The sequence below is a fragment of the Neofelis nebulosa genome, chromosome 13 (genome assembly GCF_028018385.1).
Source record: "Neofelis nebulosa isolate mNeoNeb1 chromosome 13, mNeoNeb1.pri, whole genome shotgun sequence".
In the NCBI taxonomy this organism is placed as follows: Eukaryota; Metazoa; Chordata; class Mammalia; order Carnivora; family Felidae; genus Neofelis; species Neofelis nebulosa.
Genome location: NC_080794.1, coordinates 65629788 through 65649569, shown reverse-complemented (window position 1 = coordinate 65649569; position 19782 = coordinate 65629788). Strand labels below are relative to the sequence as shown.

General features: G+C 51.2%; 2 protein-coding genes across 4 annotated transcripts in view; one reads left to right on the top strand and one right to left on the bottom strand.

Annotated features, from left to right (window-relative positions):
* The window catches only part of SFXN2 (sideroflexin 2), a 60094-nt gene extending 54386 nt beyond the window's left edge, over positions 1-5708 (bottom strand). The window contains exon 1 of one of the 2 annotated variants that reach the window (XM_058697628.1): positions 5463-5708. The gene's annotated coding sequence lies outside the window, so the exon portion shown is untranslated. The remainder of the gene's footprint in view (positions 1-5462) is intronic. The other variant, XM_058697625.1, reaches the window with a different exon arrangement.
* ARL3 (ADP ribosylation factor like GTPase 3) overlaps positions 1-7997 on the top strand; it is a 37766-nt gene extending 29769 nt beyond the window's left edge. For both annotated transcript variants that reach the window (XM_058697633.1, XM_058697632.1), the window contains exon 6: positions 7719-7997. In XM_058697633.1, the coding sequence (XP_058553616.1) occupies positions 7719-7766 (48 nt within the window). In that variant the 3' untranslated portion in view covers positions 7767-7997. The remainder of the gene's footprint in view (positions 1-7718) is intronic.
* Positions 7998-19782: the final 11785 nt, after the last annotated feature.

The window sequence follows — 19782 nt, the reverse complement described above, 5'->3', positions numbered from 1 at the left end:
TACACAAACAGCCAGAGCCTGCTCCCGTGCTTGGCCTCCAGATCTGAGGGCAGACCAGCCAGCACAGGGCAGGCGCCTCCTCCTCCACACTCCTCAATACCTGCACCCTCGGAAACGCTCCGTGCGCGTGCGCGTTACAGGGCTCTCAAGTAGCCAGACATTACCTTCGCCGCGTCCCCAGAATGGATGGCAGAGCTCTGTGGGTCTCTGTGAGTTTTAGGTTTGGGGAGGGGGCGGGTGTGGACTCTTATTTCTGTCCTTCCTTTCTAGACTCTGATTATAAAAGTAATATATTAAAAGTAATTGTTAATCATATACAAGTATATAAAACCAAAAACTGAAAAGTTCTTTACTCTCCCCTAATCCTGCTCAACAAAGGAACTAATCCCACTAATAGTTTTTTCTTCTCGAGTCTCCTCCATAAAATGGCAGTCACATATGTGATTATAGGTCTATCAGGTTTCAAATTAACTGCATTTTTCAGCTTAATTTACAAGCTGGTCCAACAAGTATGCTACAACCCAGGATGGTTTTGATAGGTAAACTTTAATCATTTTATTTAGCTTCTCACTTAAAAAAAGAAACCCAAGTTTTGCCTAAGGCAGTTACCTGGATTGTGCATAAAATGCTATTCAGGAAGCCCGAGGTTATTTTGGGGAGGAGGAGGCCCAGGAAAAGACAGTAGCTTTCTTGTGTTTGCACAAACTACTTCAGGAAGAGGATTCTGCCTCTAAATGGTTTAGAATGCAAATATAGAAAGTAGAGAACAAGGATGCCTGGCTGGCTCAGTTGGTAGAGCATGGGACTCTTGATCTTGGGACTGTGAGTTCGAGCCCCACTTTGGGTATAGATTTGAAAAAAAAAAAAAAAAAAAAAAGAACATCTTGAGATGGGGACTCTAAAGGTGGGACTGGAGGAAATAAATACATTTTGTGTGCATACGCCTGAGAAAGTGGGAACTGACTGCTCTGTAATCCTCACTGGGCCAGAGTGCCAAAAGGAAGAAAAAGCAAAGCTGGAATTAACAGTGAGTCTCTTGTTTCTTCAACCAGCCTTAGGGATGTCAGAAGGAAGCCTAGAGTTATCTAGAATCAGTATTTAGAGTAGTGGCATTCAAGTCAAGGGTGCTTCTTCAGAGGGGCCTGGAGGTTGGGAGGGAGCCCTTGTCATTGTCTGCCTGGCCTCTGCTCCCCCTCTCCAGTCAGGTGGAGATTACAAGGGTAGAGAGCTCTGTGTTCCTGGCTGTGTCATCACCACTCTAGAAATGGAGTTCCCTTTAAGTCACAGGATCTTTATGCCAAAAAAGACGCAGTGAGCTATTAGACAGAGGGTGGGGGTAGAAGGGGAGGGCTTTAAAATCAACCAGTTTGAATCGAGTGAAATAGTCATGTGTGGTTTGATTTTGTTCAGAAAGTTCTTCTCAGATCAGGACCTTCAGCAACCAGGTTCAAAAGAAATGATATCAAGAGAGATACAACAAAGAACTGTGAACCAAAAAAATAATGATTTTATATGGAGGAGAAATAGTTTGAAGGTCACTTAATTAGTTTAGTAGATAGTACCATGGTGTATAGAATTGGGTAGTTAAGACTGGGATTTCAAGGTTAATGAGATTAGATTATGGTTAATAGAATGATATAAATTTAGAGAATTTAACCATTATTTGAAATGGGTTATTTAATAAAAATGTTAATTAAGAAGGGAATCTGCTGTCTATTGTCCTTTAATGGTAACCTTTGGGGACTGGAGAAGGTCGGGGAGTTTTCTGTGGAGTCGCTTTTCATTGTGAGGCACTGATTGACCATGTCCCTCCCTCAGGTAATACTTCTGACTCCCTCTCTTGCCCACTCAGCCAGTTTCTTGGTTTTCACTTTAAAAAGAGTCACTTACATGGAATTCTTTTCCTGCATTGCTTAGTTCAAGTGCAAGACTTTAATGATTCTTAATTCATTAAGGCTTTAAGTATTCCTCAAAATGAAAGGCGTCACTAGAAAAATGTCCATAAGATCACTTTCAGGCATGGATGCTGTGTAATAATTACTAAAATTCCCCAAACTCCTGTTTCCTCCTCCCACTCTACCCTCCCACTTTTCCACTCACTACCCCCTGAAAACTGGTCAGTAATGGGCAAAGCTTGATCAGGCGTTAAATGGGTCAAGTAACATCTGGCACCCCAGCTCTAATGACCCTGAAAGAAATTGTACAAAGGTTTTAAAAAAGACCTGGAATTTCTGTGACAGTTTCAGGTGTTCAAAGATAATGTCCCTATTTACACTGTGCTTGAGTGTATATGTTTAATCTAAATTCATTTGTGAGACCTGCCTCCTCCCAGAAAAGTGACACCCTCAGGTGGGTGAACGGAGGAGCAGCCACAGATCTGAGCTAAACCCTCCGGACTGATGGGGCAGGTGTATCATTTCTCCTTAGCTGAGTAGTTTAGACACGTAATTTGAGATTATGAAAGTTAGTGATTCCTGGGATGGATTTCAGGTTCTTCTGCTACCTGATATTCTGGAGGCAAACATGTGCGGTCTTTACAAGGACAGGCGGTCCACGTGTTGTTCAATAGCTCCTGCTCTGGGTGTGGCAATTGACTTTTGAGGGCTTTGGGAGAGTTCAGAACAAGTCTTTCTTTGCCTGATTGATGGTGATGAGGAGGCCAGGCCATCATGTGATTAAAGCAGGTTTTCATGGGAAACTGTCAAAAGCAGAGCATAGGTAAAGGGCACTAGAAACTGAAGGAGAACATCAATCTTAGAAACTCTGTCCTGCTGAGAGGCGCATAATCCCGAGGAGTGAACAGAAAAGACCCAGTTATGTCAAGTAGTTGAATGCAGAGAGAGGAGAAACTGAAAAATGTCTGGGATGGGAGACCTGCAGCCCCCTCAGCCAGACTGCCTTGCAGACATGGGGGCAGCCTCCCTCTGTGCCCTTGGGGCTCAGCCCTGTCCCAGTGCATGACATCTGGCTCCAGGACTCTCTTCTGTTCCTGGGCGCCTAGAAAATAGTGAACAAAGGATCTGGCTTAGAGCCAGAGGAAGGTAGTGAAGTCCGTCCCTCTTCCACCTGCAAACCTGAATTGGAACCCCAAACCACAGCTCTCCTCTACTCTTGTACAGTTCCAGCTGTTTGAAGATACTCCCTCTCTAAAACACCAATGTGTATTTAACTAAAATTACACCAGATTATCATTTCATTTCAGCACAGAGATCAGCAGTTTCAACCTGGCCTCTAGCATCAGTCATAACCGAGGCCTGTCTACACCAGTAGTTTGGAGCTAGCAGAAGGTTTCCCTGGGAATTGCTTTCCGGGCCCTCCACCTTGTGCTCACCTTCTTTCCCACATCTCTCCCACATTCCCTGTCTTCCTTCTCCAAACAGGAGTAACGATCTGGCTCACAACCATCTAACCTACGTAGAAAAGACCACTAGCAGTCTGAGCCCCGATGTGTGAGCTGCACTTCAGAGTGCTTTGCAGATGGCCGTTAAACATTCGCTGGCCAAGTTTCTTGTTTTTGTTGCTTTTTTCCTTGATCTAGGGGATTTTTCCCTTAATCAGCCAACAGAATTTCAGTATTAAAAAAAAAAGAAAGAAAAACACTTCTTTCTAAGGCCTGACATCAGTTATTTTTGACTCCAAGTGTATGTGGAACTGCTTATCTACAAGTCAGACCTCAGGTTTATTTTTAAATTTTCAAACCTCTCCGTAGACCAAGAAAACAAACTTGGGACATGCGATTTTGCTACCTCTCTGGTACAGTACCCTTTGTCTCCAGAAAAAATATTAATAGCAAGCAATATTTTATGTACCCTGCACCCAGCTGCTCCTTGACCCTGGGGGCCCAGTGGCACAACAGGATAGACAGCAGTGCTCTGAGCTCCTTGTCGTCTTAAAGCAATTACTGATGTGACTGCCTAGTCCTCATGGCATTACAAGCCAGGCCCACCCAACCACGGCTACTACTGCTCTCTTCCAACCATCAGGCAGTGATGGATGCACTGTAGAGAGAGCAAGCTCAAAGGAGCAGCGCAGTCAGAGGCCACTCTTCCCTAGAAAGGGGCATCGCACCTCCAATCTTGGAACGCAGGGATCTGTGTGTGACTCCTTGGCCTCCACCCATGTGGTTAGGGGGAGCCTTGTATGCTTCCCAGCATTTATCATAGGGAGTAACATCATGACATAGTAAAATGCCTTTCCTTTCCATGATGCTAAACAAAGCCCAGTATTTGAGGGTCAAGGTCTCTCTTTAGTCTCTATTATTGCACTGAAGCTAATCAATTCAGATCCAGTTTCAGCAAAGCTGGTCAGAGGGAGGTTGTGGTGGAGGAAGAGAGGGGAGGGCTACCCGTGCCATAAGATTGTCGTCCTGTGACGAAGATCAAATGTGCAAAAATTGGGTCAAACCAGTTTTTAAACAATAAAAGTTCAACCATTAAACAAACCTATGAGTTCATTTCCTTCTTTAGAAGCAAAGCAGTAACCTGCTTCAAGTAGATGATCACCTTTACCCAGTCATCAGTTTTTAAAAAACAAAGCCTTGCCGAGTTGAGGCGCGAGCAGTGTGGTAACACGAGGAGCAGAGGGGGTCCTTCCTCTTAGTTTCCTCTAAACGTGGACTTGCCACCGGAGGCAGTGGTCTGGCACATAGTTAATATGCTAACGATCGCAAGGTAAATATGCAGGCTTCCACACGCAGCAGCAGCCCGGAATCCTGAGAGTTAAGTGGCCAAAAACAGCCTCTGGCACCTGAGCTGCAGCAAAACCTGGCTGGGGGCTCTTCCGGTCTCATGACCCTGTATCAGCTGGAAGTCATAACAAAGAAGACCCTGGATGGCCCTCTTTCCCAACTTCAGGGCGATTCCCACCTTCTCTCTAAGCTTGAGGCATTCACTGAGAAATGGTAACTGGCTAAAGAGCGAGGGTGCTGGAGCTCTTGCCTGGGTTCACAGCCCGCCTCTGCCTCACGTGATTCTGTGCCCCCATTTCCTCACCGTCCTGTGGAAATTATAATAGTGCTTACTTCGGGCGTTGTTACAAGGATTAATTTAAAAGATATAAATTAAGCGTCTACTGGGGCACCTGGGTAGCTCAGTCGGTTAGGCCTCCGACTCTTGGTTTCAGCTCAGGTCATGGTCTCGTGGTTCGAGCCCCACATCCGGCTCCCTGCTGACCGGATGCAGAGCCTGCTTGGGATTCTCTCTCTCCCTCCCTGCCCCTCCCCCCCCAAAGGTAAATAAACTTTTAAAAAACTAATTAATTGTCTACTGTAGATCAGATACCATGACACCATGCTAGGTTCTGCGAACACCGCCTCGGGCCAGTCTGACATGGACCCTTGTCTCAGGGATCCTGGACAACACCACTGTCTTTCCTTTCCCGTGGGCAGCTTGGCACAGCCTGCCCTGATTTGATTGAAGAGGCATTATTAACCCGTTAACCATGGCCTCCCCAATACCTCTTACCTCCAGCTCAGGTTCTCCACTGGATACGAACAGGAAAGGTACAGTTCCCCAACCTCCAGCCGCTTCAGACCGGGACAACCTCCTCCGAGAGAGCAGCCACAGGGCTTTGCCCTTATTCGTTCTCCCCGTGCTTCCCACACTCCTTCAGGTTGCAGGCGGCAGCTGTGCGGGCCTAGGGGCCAGCAGGCCAGCCGGTGGGTGCTGACCTCTGAGCGCCCTCTGTTGGCAGCACTGTGGTTGGAAGGACTTTGCCACCCCTGGCCCACATAGACATCTGGAAGACACTGCCCCCCCGGCCCCCCCCCCCGGGCTCCCTGGTTTAAATCCCCTCTGCCTCCATAACAGATAACTGGGGGAAAGCTGCCCCTCACCCTCCACATTCTGCTTTGCGTTCCTGCAGCTGAGTAAATATTTTTCCTATCTCTTTGACTGCATTCATGTTCTGTTACATATAATAAAAAGAACCCTCCCCTCCCCGTAATCAGCCATAAAACGAGGTGGGGGGAAGTGCCATTCATGTAGTGTGGGAACACGGTTCTTGATTTCTCTGAGAAGATTTGATAAAATCTGCAAGTCTCTCTAGAGGAGAAAATATTGAGGTACACACCTTTTGATAGTGTTCGTACGGGTTCCTGAAGGTGGAAAGTGCTACGTAAGTGCTGAGCTATTCAGCTTCGAAGGCAAAGAGAAGATGGTTATCTTATTCATCGCTCTTTTATTTGTAAAATCTTTTTTGTCTCCTGGCAGGTGATCTTTTTTTTTTTTTTTCCTGGAAACCAATTAGCTACTAAAATTAAACATGCTTCTCTTTAAATTAATCCTTTTCATAAAATGGTCTTAAAATTGGCCTCAGCTTTTCAGAGTAAGTAGCTGACCCAGTTGTAACTGGAGATGCATTTGGAGCCACCTTCCTCCCACCCCGCATCCCCCCACCCCTGCCCCCACCGTTGCCAGGTGCTGTCCACCTTTGGGCTTTGGGCCATGGCCAGCCACATCTTGGCAAACACCCTAAGGTCTGCCCTGGGACAGCCAACGGATTATCTGGTTCTCCTGCCCAAGTGCTCTGATGGCAACTGGCAGAGTTTTAATCACTGTAAATTCAGGTTATGGTCAGATTAGCCAGGAGATAGGATGCCTGCTGGTTGTTTTGCAGTGATGTATTGTTTATGGGATTAATGCTCCGAATGGCCAAGGGTGTCAGCTGATATTTATTACTTTAAGCTGCCTCAGCTGTTCAGGTTCAAGTACTAGCTCCATGGTCACAGGAAATGCGGGGCTCTGCATGTCATGTGTGCCCTGAGATGTGCAAATGTGACTGGGAGCGTAGTGAGTATGTGTTACAGATGCAGAGGAAAGGAACTCATTGCAGGAGCTTCCTTTGATTTTGTGCGAGGCTTCTGAGGGAACTCCATACACCCCTGAAGGTCGGAGGGACTCTGGGGAAAGGGAGAGCATTCAGGGATGGCTCCAGAGGGGGCTGAAAAGGAGGTCATCTCTGGCAGACCTGGCATCCATGAGAAATCATGCTGCCTGCCAGGTGGCTGTAGGCATTGTGTGGTTTTTACCCCTGTCCCTCTCCAGCCTTCTAAGAGAGGACACGTTCAAGGTCACTGTGCCTTTAAGGGAACCTTCTCCCCAGTCCCTCAGCTTGGTAGTGCTTAAAGCTGCAAGAATCAGGCCAGCCCTTTTAAACCTCTGTGTAGCGCTGCCCTAAGAGAGAGAAATGCACATTGCCCCAGTGTGCGTCTCGTAACACACACACTGCAGTTGGCTTGTTTTTCCAAAAAAATTTAATTTAAGCCAAGTGTACACTGTCACACTGTAAACACACCGGGGCACCAGAAGGGTGACTTATTGAATTAAATGCCCTAGCAAAGGTCAGCTTTTAGAAAAAGCCAAAAATGGCTGGAATCTCTGATAGCTCTTCAATCAGGCCTTGGATCCAGGCAGATGTGTTTATTTTTTCAGAGGGAGTTCCTGAGGATCCATCTCAAGTTCAGACACTGGGCACTCCCCCTCCCATCTTACCCCTGGGCTCTCAGAGCCCCCCCCCCCCCCCTTCTCCTCTCCAGGAGGCCACTGTGCCTGGTCGGTCACCCAGGTGGGCCCCTGGGGCCACCAAACTCCCTGGAGCTCAGGGGGAGGGGAGGGAGGACCCAGGACACCCACCCCCGCCCCCCACTCCCTTCCGGGGGTTTGAGCGTGTTGTGCCTTTCTTACAACTAACACTGCCTTTCTCTGCCCATTTCCCTCAAGGACGGCATGAACTGGGTCTGCAAAAATGTCAATGCTAAGAAGAAATAAAATCTAGATGAATGGAGACGCGGGAGCTGCGGGAGCTGAATTCTGTCCTGAAAAACACTAATTTGCTGCTTTCTGACCAAATGTTTTTCCATCTGTGTACAGCTACAGCTGTTTGAAGAGAGGGAACAACACAGTTTAAAAAGAATCCCCATTCCAGCAGTAGATTTAACTGATCTCTGAGGTTCAGTATCATTTTTCAAATAAAGGAATTATATTATTTCCTCTGCATAATTGAAATAGTATTAAATGTCTCAAAGCACATGATTAGAAAATGAGATCTTTTAAATGAGCAAGAGATTACATTGCAGTTTAGACAATTCCAGTGGGCTTTTTTTTTTTCTTTCAAAAAAGAAAGAAAGGAAAAGAGGAAGAAGCAGCTTTTGCTGCATTCATTTATTTCCTGACCTGTCCCTTACATTCCCCCCTCCCCCCATGGTTCTGAAGCCACCGACGGTGTTTGCTGGTGCTGGGCGGTGAGTTTTACCATCACTAACTGAGCTGGGGTGGGAAGGAGCTGGGGGGGGGAGGGGAGGGATAGCAGATGATTAAACCATCTCGTCCTGCAGGTAGGAGACTGCGTGCGTAATCCTCACCCTTTGGAGAGAGAGGGGAAAAAAAAAAACCTTTCTTGCAAACAAGTCACCACAGAAACATACCTCCTCCCCGCCAGCCAGCCACACGGGGAAGCAAATTCTTATGACTTTTGACTGTAATGACATCTGGAATGTAAGGAGAGGTGGGAGGTTTAATTCCAGAAAAATTACAAGGTCCTTAAAAAGCCCTCACATCGAGGGCTCAGGCTAGCGTAAACAGGCTTTCTCCAGCTCAGTGAAGCAGTGAGCCTCCGACTCTGAGATTAGCCGGCTTCTCCGTGGCTGTCCTATAGAAGGGATTTCTAAAGCTCAAAGAATTCCGTTTAAATGATCACAATAGGCTGCTGCTATCAGATTTCAAAAATAAATGCAGCTTTACCATGAACCTGCTCCACTGAGAAAAGGCTGGCAGATCGATTTTTAGAAAAGATCAATTTTTACAGTGCTGGCAACTTGGTGTGGGATGCTCATGGGTGGAGAGGGTTTGCTGCTGGGAAGAACACGGTGTGTGTGATTGCCAAGGCCATGCCCAGGGGAGCCAGAGTCACCCCAGCCGCTGGTGTCCTCTGCCTCTCTTCAGCAAAATGTGCCGCTGAGGGGGTCGAGTGGAGAAGGAGGGCAGGAGACTTCTCCCGCCCTGTGTTGCAAAAAGAGCTTGTTTCCCTGAGCCCTAAGAAATCCCCAGCTTCAGACACGGGAAAGCAGGCCAGGGCGACGCTCGGCTCCTGAATTGAACTCTGTTCTGGTGCCTGAGCTCGGGGGTTTTCAGAGAGTGAATAAGAGACTGTTCAGTGGCTGGTGGGTCCCGGGAGGCCAGCTGCCTTCTCATCCTGGGAGGTGGCCCTTCCCAAACCCGCGGAGGCATGGGAGCAGACCGAAGGGGCCACTCCAGCCCCGGGGCCTCAGTACCCAGCCTTTTTTTTTTTGGACCAAGTTGTACAGGTGAGGCTGCAGCAGGATCAGCTTCCAAGATGGTCTGGGGTGAAAGTCATTAACAACGCCAGACATGAAAAGGTACCCTGGGGTGGCTGTGGACAGACCAGTAAGGACTTGCAAAACAAAAGCGGGTGAGGTTTTCTTAAACCCCTGAGCTCCTTGCTCTCTGCAGCCTCCTCCTCTGGCTTCGCCGTCTCACCCAGGTGCCTCTCTCGGCTTTGAACAGAGGCAAAACAGAATGAGAAGGAACCAGCAATCCCTCTTCTGTCAGGCTGGCAACGTGGGTCTAGCACTTGAAAATGGCTTTTCCCTCCAAATAGGGCACCAGGGATGTTACCTGAGGGGCAAAATGCCTGCTTTGAGCTCTGCCATTTGGAACACTGTGACGTGAAACTTTTGACTCTGGCAGTGGACCGCCTGTGAAGTATTTTTGTTCTTTTACCATCAACTTAGGGAACTGTTTGAAAGAGCCCTCCCAAGGCCTTGGCCAGCCCGCAGAAGCCACCGGCCGTCCTCTGATAACAGCCTCTGTGAATACTCAGATTTGCTTTGCAGCTAAAGACAGAGCCATTGCGGATGTCACAAGCTTTCATCTTCCCTTTGAGCCCTACTGAACCCTCCGGGGGCTCCTGGGCTGGAGGAGCGGAGCCTGAAAAATGCAGCTTGAAAGCTCCCATTTGTAAAAACAAAACGCTCCTGAAAGTCCTCTCTCCTCTCCGGGCCCCACCCCACCCCTGCGGCCAGGACCTGAAGGCGGAATTTGAAGCCGAAAAGGGGACACCGGGTCTCGCGCCCTCCCGCCCGCCGTGGGGGGTGCTCCGCACGCCTCGCGCCCGGCGGGCGGCCTCGGGACGTGCGGGAACCGGCGGGCGGGCCGCGTGCTCGCGCAGCTGCGGGACAGGCTCCCCTCCCCTCCTGCGGCCGCCCCGGTGCGCCTCCCGCCGGCCGGCGCCCGCGCCCGGCGCCGCACACCCTTTCCCCTTCACTCTCCCTCGGTTACTATGGAAACAAGGGTGTCATTGATGTGGGCTGAGCTGGGGAACATGTCGGCGCACAGCTGAAAGTCAGCGATTATGCCGGCGGGTAGAAATGTGCCGGGGCGGAAGAAGTCCGCAGCTCCCGAAACTGCTGGAAGGACGCGGTCCTGCCCCCTCCCTCCCTCCAACTCCACTTCTCTCTCTCCGAGCTTTTGACAAATTTCTTTATTCCCCTCTGGGCTAAAGCGGGCGGCTATTTTTGTGCCACTCGGTGCCCCACCCTCACTGTCGGCCGCTCCTTATCCGGCCTGGCCTGGAGGGTGACACCGTGTCACCCTCGCCAGGACTCGTCCCTTGATTCCCGTCAGAGTTTGCTTTGATTTCTCTTTCCTTCTCAGGGGCCAGTTCTTACTTCCTTTTATTTTTAGCTCTGCACTCCATGTGGTTTCAGGGTTCAGTCTGATCCATGGAAAGGTTCTTTTTTTATAGTCCCTTTTGAAAATGATAATCAAAGGAAGGGACGTGGTATTTGGTCATGTGGAAAATTCAATGTATAATTTAGACGTCTGTCAAAAATCTGACAAATGAAATTTAGCTGAAAGGAAGGCAGCCTGGAATGTGTTGTGTTCTTTGCCAAAGCTCGGAAAGGGCCTCGAATGTGTTTGTCCTTTCAGAGGTTAGCATTCCTCAAGGTGCTTCTTTCAGAAGGGTGAAATACTAACAGCACCACCACCAATAAAAGCAACGCTTTCCGGAGCCCCTCCTACACAGCGTGAGCCTTACATACCGTAAGAGGCAACAGTAGTCCCACTTTTCAGTTGAGAAGACTGAGGTACTGGCCTGGGTTGAGGAGTTGGCTCCACTTCACGGAACCTTCAGGGCAGAAAAGGGCTGGAGCCTGGTTCCCAAAGCTGTGGCCTTCCAAGTCCACACCAGCAGTGCTCCCTGGGTGCTCTCTGTCCTCACCCCAGGGCAACCATAGAGTTTGTACCATCTTTTTGCACGGGCGGGGAGAAAGAGAAGACATCAAGTATCAGGAAAGGTGTCAGGAACAGCCTGGCGAGAACACTTGCGATTACCTAGTGCCTAAAACTGTGTCTTCCTTTAAGAGAGGGAAATAGACTTGCCCAAAGTCACACAGTAGGTGACAGAGCAGGCACCCGTCCAGGGCTCTGCCCCTAGAGCAGAAAAGCGTCTATTTATTCCCCTTGGGCAGCCTCACTTCGGCAGCCTAGCGACACCAGAATGGCTAGTCCCAAGGGCCCGCCTTTAAAGGCAAGCTGTTGGCAGAAAAGAGGGGTGCTCGAGGCAGAAGGAGAGAGGTCTAGGGTTGCCAGATACATGACAGGACATTCAGTTTAACTTGAATTTCACATAAACAAAGAAATTGTTTTTAATACAAGTATATCCCGTGCAATATCGGGGACATACTTCTAATACTCAAAAATATTCATTGTTTATCTGAAATTCAAATTTAACTGGCCTTCTCGGTTTTTTGTTTGTGTTGTTTTGCTAAATCTGGCAACTCCATCCAGAACACCCTGCTCAATAAAGAGACAGTGAGGTACAATTAAAAAGTCTGTTCTCTGGAGTCAGAGAGGCCCGGAGTTTAATCCTTGCCCATCATAAATCAGCTCTGTGATCTTGGGCAAGTTACTCTCTTGGAGTCTTGCCTCTTCATCTATGAAATGGGACTAAAATGGTAGGGAGGTTTAAAAAAGATATAATGTAAATAAAGTACCTAGACCTGGGGCAACAGCTAGCACAAAGCAGGGACGCTCTATGCCTTGGTTTCTTATCTGTAAAATGAGGTAACATCAGCTAGTTCTCCAGACGACTGGACGAAGCTATGCATGTCCAGTGTATAGCAGGTGCTAAATCATTGGCAGCTATTATAATAACTGGCAGAAATTCTGGAGTCCAGACCTTCCCAGGCCCCCAAGACCTCTGCCGCCCCACCTCCCCTCCCATGTCGTTCCGGAACTCTCAAGGCGACAAGCAAGCGGCCGACAGTCTCCTGAAGGTGCCGGCAGCCCCCTCCTCTCCAGGGCTCCCAGGGCCACCCCAGCCACACGTCTTGCGATTAGATTTGTAAGTGGGAACAGGCTCTTGTCAGAGGCTCCTGATTGGCTCCAGGCAAAAACACAGTTTAGCGCTCAGTCAAGCTGCATTTTAGGGCCCCTGTCTCTCTCTCCCCCCTCTCCCCTCTTAATTGCAATCTGTTCAGTAATTTCCTTTTCCAACACTGCAGAACACAGGGAAGCTGCAGCACCAGGAGTTGGGCAGGGAGGAGGGAAAGAGAGTTCCTGCTCCCTGCAGTGAAATCTGCTGGTCCAGCACTGTGACAGTGTGTGCGCGTGCGCCCGTGCATGTGCGTGCACGTGTGTGTGTGTGTCCAGAACCAGCCACACACACTCACGTGTGGAGATGTGACCAACAACCAGGCCCCTACTGCCAGACCAGGGCAAACTGTCAGGGGGACACCCCCTTACACTGGGGTCTTCACAGTTACGATCTTATTTAATCCTTTAATCCTTGCAACATTATTAACTGTAGGTATTGTCACAGTTTGGGGATGGGGCTCACATAATTTGAATCGCTTGCTCAAGATCATACCAGCGGGGCAGAATCCGGATTTGCACCTGGGCCTGTTTGCTGGGCCCCAAGTGCGTACCATGACACAGGTATTCGTCGCTTTCCGAAAGTCCATGTTTCGCCACTTCACTTTTGCGAAAGACCTGCATTAGTACCTGTTTTCACTAACCAAAAGAAATCTGCAGAGGATTCTCGCTTTAACGAAAAAAGCCACTAGGATACTAATGTAGGTCTTGCATAAAAGCAAAGTGGCGCAACATGCGCTTTTGGAAAGCAGGGCGTATTCTACACCATTTCGGCTTGTGAAAAGTTTCGTGTGAAAGCTCTACTTTCAGATGGCAGGGGAGGGGGAGGGGGGCGGGGGGGGGCGGGCAGAGCCCGCCCCTTCTCACCTTTTGGCTTCTAAGCTCCGAAAGGGAGCTAAGGAAGCCTCCTGCACAAAGGAACACGGGGAGATTTTTTTTCCCTACGGTGAATAACAAGTGTCCAAGGGACAAAAAGCCTTTGCTTAAGAAATAAAACATTCGGGGCGCCTGGGTGGCGCAGTCGGTTAAGCGTCCGACTTCAGCCAGGTCACGATCTCGCGGTCCGTGAGTTCGAGCCCCACGTCAGGCTCTGGGCTGATGGCTTGGAGCCTGGAGCCTGTTTCCGATTCTGTGTCTCCCTCTCTCTCTGCCCCTCCCCCGTTCATGCTCTGTCTCTCTCTGTCCCAAAAATAAAAAAATAAAATAAAATAAAATAAAATAAAAAAAAAAAAGAAATAAAACATTCATGACAGAATTGAAGAGATCACGCTAAGTCAAGGAGGGGCAAGGGTTATGGGAGAACTTACTCGAATACCTGAAGCTGAAAGCTGCAAGGGCTGGGGGCAGCTTCGCTAAGCAAACTGCTAGCCCTGTCAGTCAGTCGCTGACTGGATCCGTGGAGTGGCCCTGCGAGATAAGTATCCCCATTCCTGTTCCCTCACTGGGGAAACCAAGGCTCTCAAAGGTAAGTCACTTGCCTGCAATCACAAGGCTAGGAAATGGCTTGTCTGGGCTTCTGGCTGACTGCAAAGCCCATTTTTCTCCAGGATGCCTTCTCGACTAGACACAGGGCCATGACCTGCTGACACAGGGTCGTGGTGGGGGTGAGGCTCCGGAAAACAGGGAGGTGGGTGAGAGGCCTACCTCCCTCTTTGTCACACCCCCCTTCGGGACGCACGAGACCCTTCCTGGAGTCCCAGAGGTGGCTGCTGCTCTGGAGACCGCCGGCAGGGGGGGCAGGGGGGCCTGGCCCCACCCCGACAACAAAGGAAGAGGCTGGGAGAGCTGTAGCCCTTTGGGCCCCACCTAGGCATCAGCCACCTCCATTCTTACCTGGGGCTTAGTCCAAACCTATGTCCTGGCCCAAAATGGAAGAGAGGGAGCGCTCCCTCCCTCCTCAGACCACCAGAGGGAAGGGGGAAGGGCAGGCTGCAAACAGATGCACGGGGACATTGTCTGCCTACGGTCTTTCTTTGCCTTGTTAGCAGAATGCATATTCCTGAGACTGGACAGGCCCATCACCTGGGCCACTGCTGACTCATATGGCAGCGGATGCCCCACATCAGGGTGTGAGGCTTGGCGCTAGCTGACAGTCCCTCAGGCACAGGCTGCTCAGCCATACTCAGTGGCCCTGCCCATGACACCAGCCAGACCCCTCCCTGGGTCTGGCTTTTAGCTCTCGCCCCCTAACCCGATCCCTGGTCCCACCTGCTTGACCTGCTCTGGGGAGTTGGAGCCCAGCAGCCCCCCTTCTTCAGCCTTCTTCGATGCCAACAGTGAGGAATCTTGCAAAATCCTGCTGGCACGCCACCCCCACGCCCCTTGGATTCTGTCTGGGGGCACACACAGCAGCCTGATCTAGGGCTTTCGGTATGAATAAGGCTCCTCTGAGGCCTCCAGATGAGAGGGCCAAAGCACATTTCCTGCCTGGATGCCACAGATGGCTTTGGGAGAGAAAAGGATAAGGAGCTTTGGTTTGTAAGCGACGGCCCATCCTGCGGACAGGGGGTGGGGACAGAGCCCAGCCCAGCTCTCCCCCTCCATTCCCCCAGCTCCTGGGGGTTCACCCTGACTCCCTGGGCCCCTTTCCCACCCTGAGACCTCCAGATCTCCCAGAGCAGTGGGTTGGGAGGAAGAAAGAGGGAGGAAGGGGAATGCAGGGGCTGGGCTGCTGCTCCAGGCTGGGGGAGGCGTCCGCACAGCTGCAGGCAGGGCCCCCCCTGCCCCCAGTCTGTGAATGGGCACATCGCCCCCTCCTGCCCGCCTGCCACCACTCCTGGAACAGTTGGTCCTAATGAACGCAAAGCAGGCAGGGCAGCTGTGAGCATTATCCATATGCATGGGGAGGTGTTTATTTATCCTCACGTCCCACCCCACCCTGCAGCTGCTGCCGCCCCCTGTGCCAGGAGGGTGAGTGGGCATGAGCACCCAGGCTGCTCCAGGGACCAGGGCCTCCTCTCCTTCCAGCCCTCCCTTCCCAGCCCACGCCCACAGCCTTCACTTGACCCATTTTGGAGGCAGAAGTTTGTGTGTGTGTTTGAGAAAGAGAGAGAGGGGGAGAGAGAGTGCACACATCATTTCCCCAGTTGGTGCTTTTGATTTCCTCTGAAGTATCTTGATTGCAGACGTACAATGGCATCTTGCTGCCAGTGCTCCCTCAGCAGCTTCTGGCTCTGCACCGCCTCCTCCCCAGGGCCCGGGGTTTTCTGCTGACTCCAGGGCCCATGGCTCGCTGGCAGGGAAGGAGAAGGCCTGATCCGGCCTTCCATTCCTTGGCTGAGCAGTAGGACCTGGAGGCCCTTCCCGTCCTTGGGCTGGGGCCAACCTGCACCCTGCAGCCCAACCTCCTCTCTCACTTGGGCCTCCCTCTGCCTCCTTGCTCGCCATCTTCTACCCTGCTACCTGGCCCTCACCCCCTTAGGGCTCAGAGCCATTGTCCTAAAACACAGTTTCCCTGCTCAGATGTCTTCAGGAGCCCTGCGGCACTGGGACTTGAGGCCAAACTGTTTATCCTGTCATTCAAGACCCCTCTGATCTGACCCCAAACCTTTTTTATAGGCCCGTCAATCATGGACTCTCACACATATCCTGACCTTCACATGAGGATCCTCGCTGTCCCCCAACCTATCCCCCCCCAGTTTTATGTCCCCACCTTCTCCCTGGAATGTCTGCCCCCTCTTTTGTGCTTTTCTTCCTCCTCTTTTAGGGCATGATTAAATTCCCATATGCCCAGGAAGATGGCCCAGTACCCTCTAGTCCACAAGGCTCCCCTATGAGCTCTGAAAGCCTAGGCATTTGGCATGCATTCATCCAACCATCCATCCATCCATCCATCCGTTTATCCATCCATTCATTGGTTCATTCATTCAACAAATTATCACTTGAGCGGAGGCAAAGCACTTATAACATCTCATGTCCTGGCTCTGTTCCCTCATGCCTTTCTGACTTCACTGCTCACTGCTCTGCCCCTCACTCTTTCCAGCCACTCACACTCCCCCTTGCTGTTGCTGAAACGAGCATCATCTGCCTCTGGTCTTTGTGCTTGTTCCCTCTGCCTGGAATACTGTTGCTTCAGATACCCTGAGACTTTGCCTCCTCACATTCCAAAATATGTGCTCAGTGTCACCTTCTCAGTAAAGCCATCCTCAACCATCTCCCTATACAAAAACTCCCATGCCCCCTTGCCCCTACTGACATGTCCTCTCCCCTCACCTTGCTTTACTCACCTTCACAGTGCGTATCACCAACTCACTGTATTGATTTATGGTTTGTCATCTGTCCCTTCCCCACTAAATTCTCAGCTCCAAGAGGGCAGAGAATTTGTCTATTCTGTTAACTGATATATCCTCAACGCTGGACCAGGGCCCAGAACTGAAGGCACCTCGATAATTATTTGTTGAATAAATAAACGAGTGAATGAATGAAACAGGCACTGTCCTAGGCTCTGAAAAATCACAGAAGACTAATATTTCATGTCCTCCGGGGACACACAGGCTAGATGGACATGTAAGCTATGCAGCTGGTAAGCTGACATGTAAACCACAATAGTTAGAATACCATGTGAGAGCCCTTAAGTGCATGGGTGTGTGTTTGGCCCACAGGAACGTAACCATTGTGATAGCTATCGATGCCCCAAAAGTGGACGGTGCCAGCAGCAGACCGGGCACTTAGCATGCATCAGTTCACTTTTTCCTCACACCCTCCTGGAGACGGTAGGGAGGGGTACACAGAGGAAGCAAAACTCTGAGTCTAGGTATACAATCCAGGCAGAAGCCTCGGCAGAACCACCAGGGCACAGAACCACCCGGGCTGCTGGAGGACCGACTCTAAGCCTGGGATGTGACAGGTGGAGTTTGGGGAGCTGCAGCTCCTGGAGATGGCATTTAGTGTGGCTGGAGAGTCCCTATCTGTTAGGCCTTGCTGCCCATTTCCATCCGAACCCCCTCCCTACTCAGTGCTCCGCAGCAGACACAGACATGGAGAGCGTCTGATGACAACATCCAATTCACAACCAGGCAGCCAGGACATCCATATGTCAAATGACGCACGGCCATTTTTTTTTCCAGGTCGACCAGGAGTCCACACCATCCTTCATGCTTGGGTCTTGGACACCTGCTCCTGCATTTCACTTTTTACCTGCAATTCTGCAATGTTGCCAATGCCGCTACTAACACCCTATTCTACAAGCTGTTGAAAACTATGCCACACACCACCCCGTGCACCACCCTCTTCTTGCCTCCATGTAAATAATGAAAAATAATCTATGGCACTGAGCAGATGGGTTCTTTCTTAAGAAAGACCCAATTATTGAAGATCTAATGCAAGGGGAAGTCATAAATATCCTGGTTTGCTGCAGTGGAGAGGAATTAACGACACAGCAATTAAAGAAAACGGGTTGCCCATGGAGGAAACATGCAGACTTCCAGTGCAGAACTCAGGGGGAAGCCCATTGTCAAGGCCCTGCGTCATAAATGCCAAGGACAGAGGATTTTAGAGAAGAAGCCCTGGGCTCTTGAAGGCTTCCCTCACTCAGTGGGTGTAATTCCCATATACCATGGAGAATATGGTAGAGATCAAAGCTCTATCCACCAGATTTCTATTTCTATCTGTGAGAGCTTTCCCTGCAGAAGGAGTGTCTTGAGGAATTCAAGCACAGAGTGACTACAGCTTGCTCGGGAAGGGAAGAAAGTTTTTTGGAAAGGGTAGAGTGTTGGGAGGAAGAAGGAGAGAGGCTGAAGGAAGATCATGATATTCTTGAGGCCCATCCACCTTCTGGTCCCAGTCTAGAACCTCTCCCCTGATGACCCGCCTGTCCTGGCTGCCTCTGCCCCACACCCGGTCTGTCTCTCATTTCCTTCAGCCTCCATGGACGTTTATGAGATCTTAGCCCTGAATCCCAGGGCCTTGCCAGGCACTTCTGCACAGAATATAGGGAAGGGGCAAACCAATAGGGTCCTTAATTTCCTTCCCTGCCCCTTAATTCAAAGAAACAGAACTCACAGGGTTCTAGAACCAGTATAAGGATCCCAGGTTCTAGAGACCACTGCTTCTAAGGCGCCTCCAAGGGAGAGTTTTCCAAAATCACACACGGAGACACTCACCGTAGAAGAGGGGCTAAAATGTGATGGGTTCTGTCCAGCGATACCCAGGAATCTTTTTTTTTTTTTTTTTCTACCTCCCTTTACTTTGCAGCCCCAGGAGGATCCACATCCCACCTCCCCTTTCATTTTAGGCCTAGATCACTAGGCTGGGTAAGAACGTATCCTAGACTCTCCATCCACCCACCCGGAATTTACAGGACACAGAGGTAGGGTAGGGAATCCCCCAGGGGCCAGGTTTGGTCCTGAAAGTGTTCATCGGTTCTCCCCCACCCTCAGATGGGAGAAACTGACGGTGGCTGAGGAAGTGGAATGGTGACAACGACAGGGCCTGAGTGGGTGGGTGTGAACAGGGCTGGAAGAACCCGCAAGTGAGCTTAGAAGGTGGGGTCTTGCTCAGGAGAGGGGCCTGAGGCGCTGACTCAGCGGCGACGCCTGCAGGGTGTTCCCGGCTGCCGCCCCGCCCGCCCCGCCCGCAGGGTGCCCTTTGAAGCCCGGAGGGGGCTTTGATCTGGGGTCTGCCCCTCTCTCAGCTGGCCCGGCCAGATGCACTGGGGGGAGGGGCGGAGGAGCCGACCACCCCCCGCCACGCCTTCCCCGCCCCCCTGCATCCCCCCTTCACCTCTCCCCGCCCCCCCCCCCCCGGGCCCCAGGACTGTTTCCGGCTGTTGCGGGGGCACCCGACCCTCCCCCCCCCACGCTTTGCAGCTGTTCCCCAGCTGCGCGGCCCCACCCCAAAGACAGCTGGGAGAGAGGCTGGGGGCGGGGAGCGGGGCACAGCTGCTGGCCCGGGCTCGGACGGGGAGGGCAGAGACTTGAAAGGGCTCGGGCGGCGCGGGTGGCGGGCGGAGGAAAGCCCCCGGCGGTCGCCTCCCCGCTGGCTGCGCACATCTGGGCCACAGCAGCCGCCGCCCCCCACCGGTGGGGTGGAGGAGAGGCGCTCCCGACACCCAGCCCTTCCCGGAAAGGGGAGGAGTGACCGCCTCTAGGGGAAGGCGGGAGGGCAGCGCCTGGGGTGTGAGAGCCAGTATCTCTGAGTCGTTCGCGGTGTGAGGCGCAGGGTGTGCCTGTGGGTGCCCAGAGGTGTGGGAGTATGCACACCAGGGCAGGGTGGGGAAGGCCCCCTTCACACCTTCCCCTGCAGGCCTTGTGTCTTGGGGCAGCTCCAGCCTTTTCTGGGCCTCCTCTGCCCCTGACCCTTTTGGGAGGAGGGTGACAGCTGCTCCTACAAAGCCGGGGACAGCTGGGTGGCTGGGGACAGCTGGATGGGGTTAGTGTCTCCCTGCTTCCCT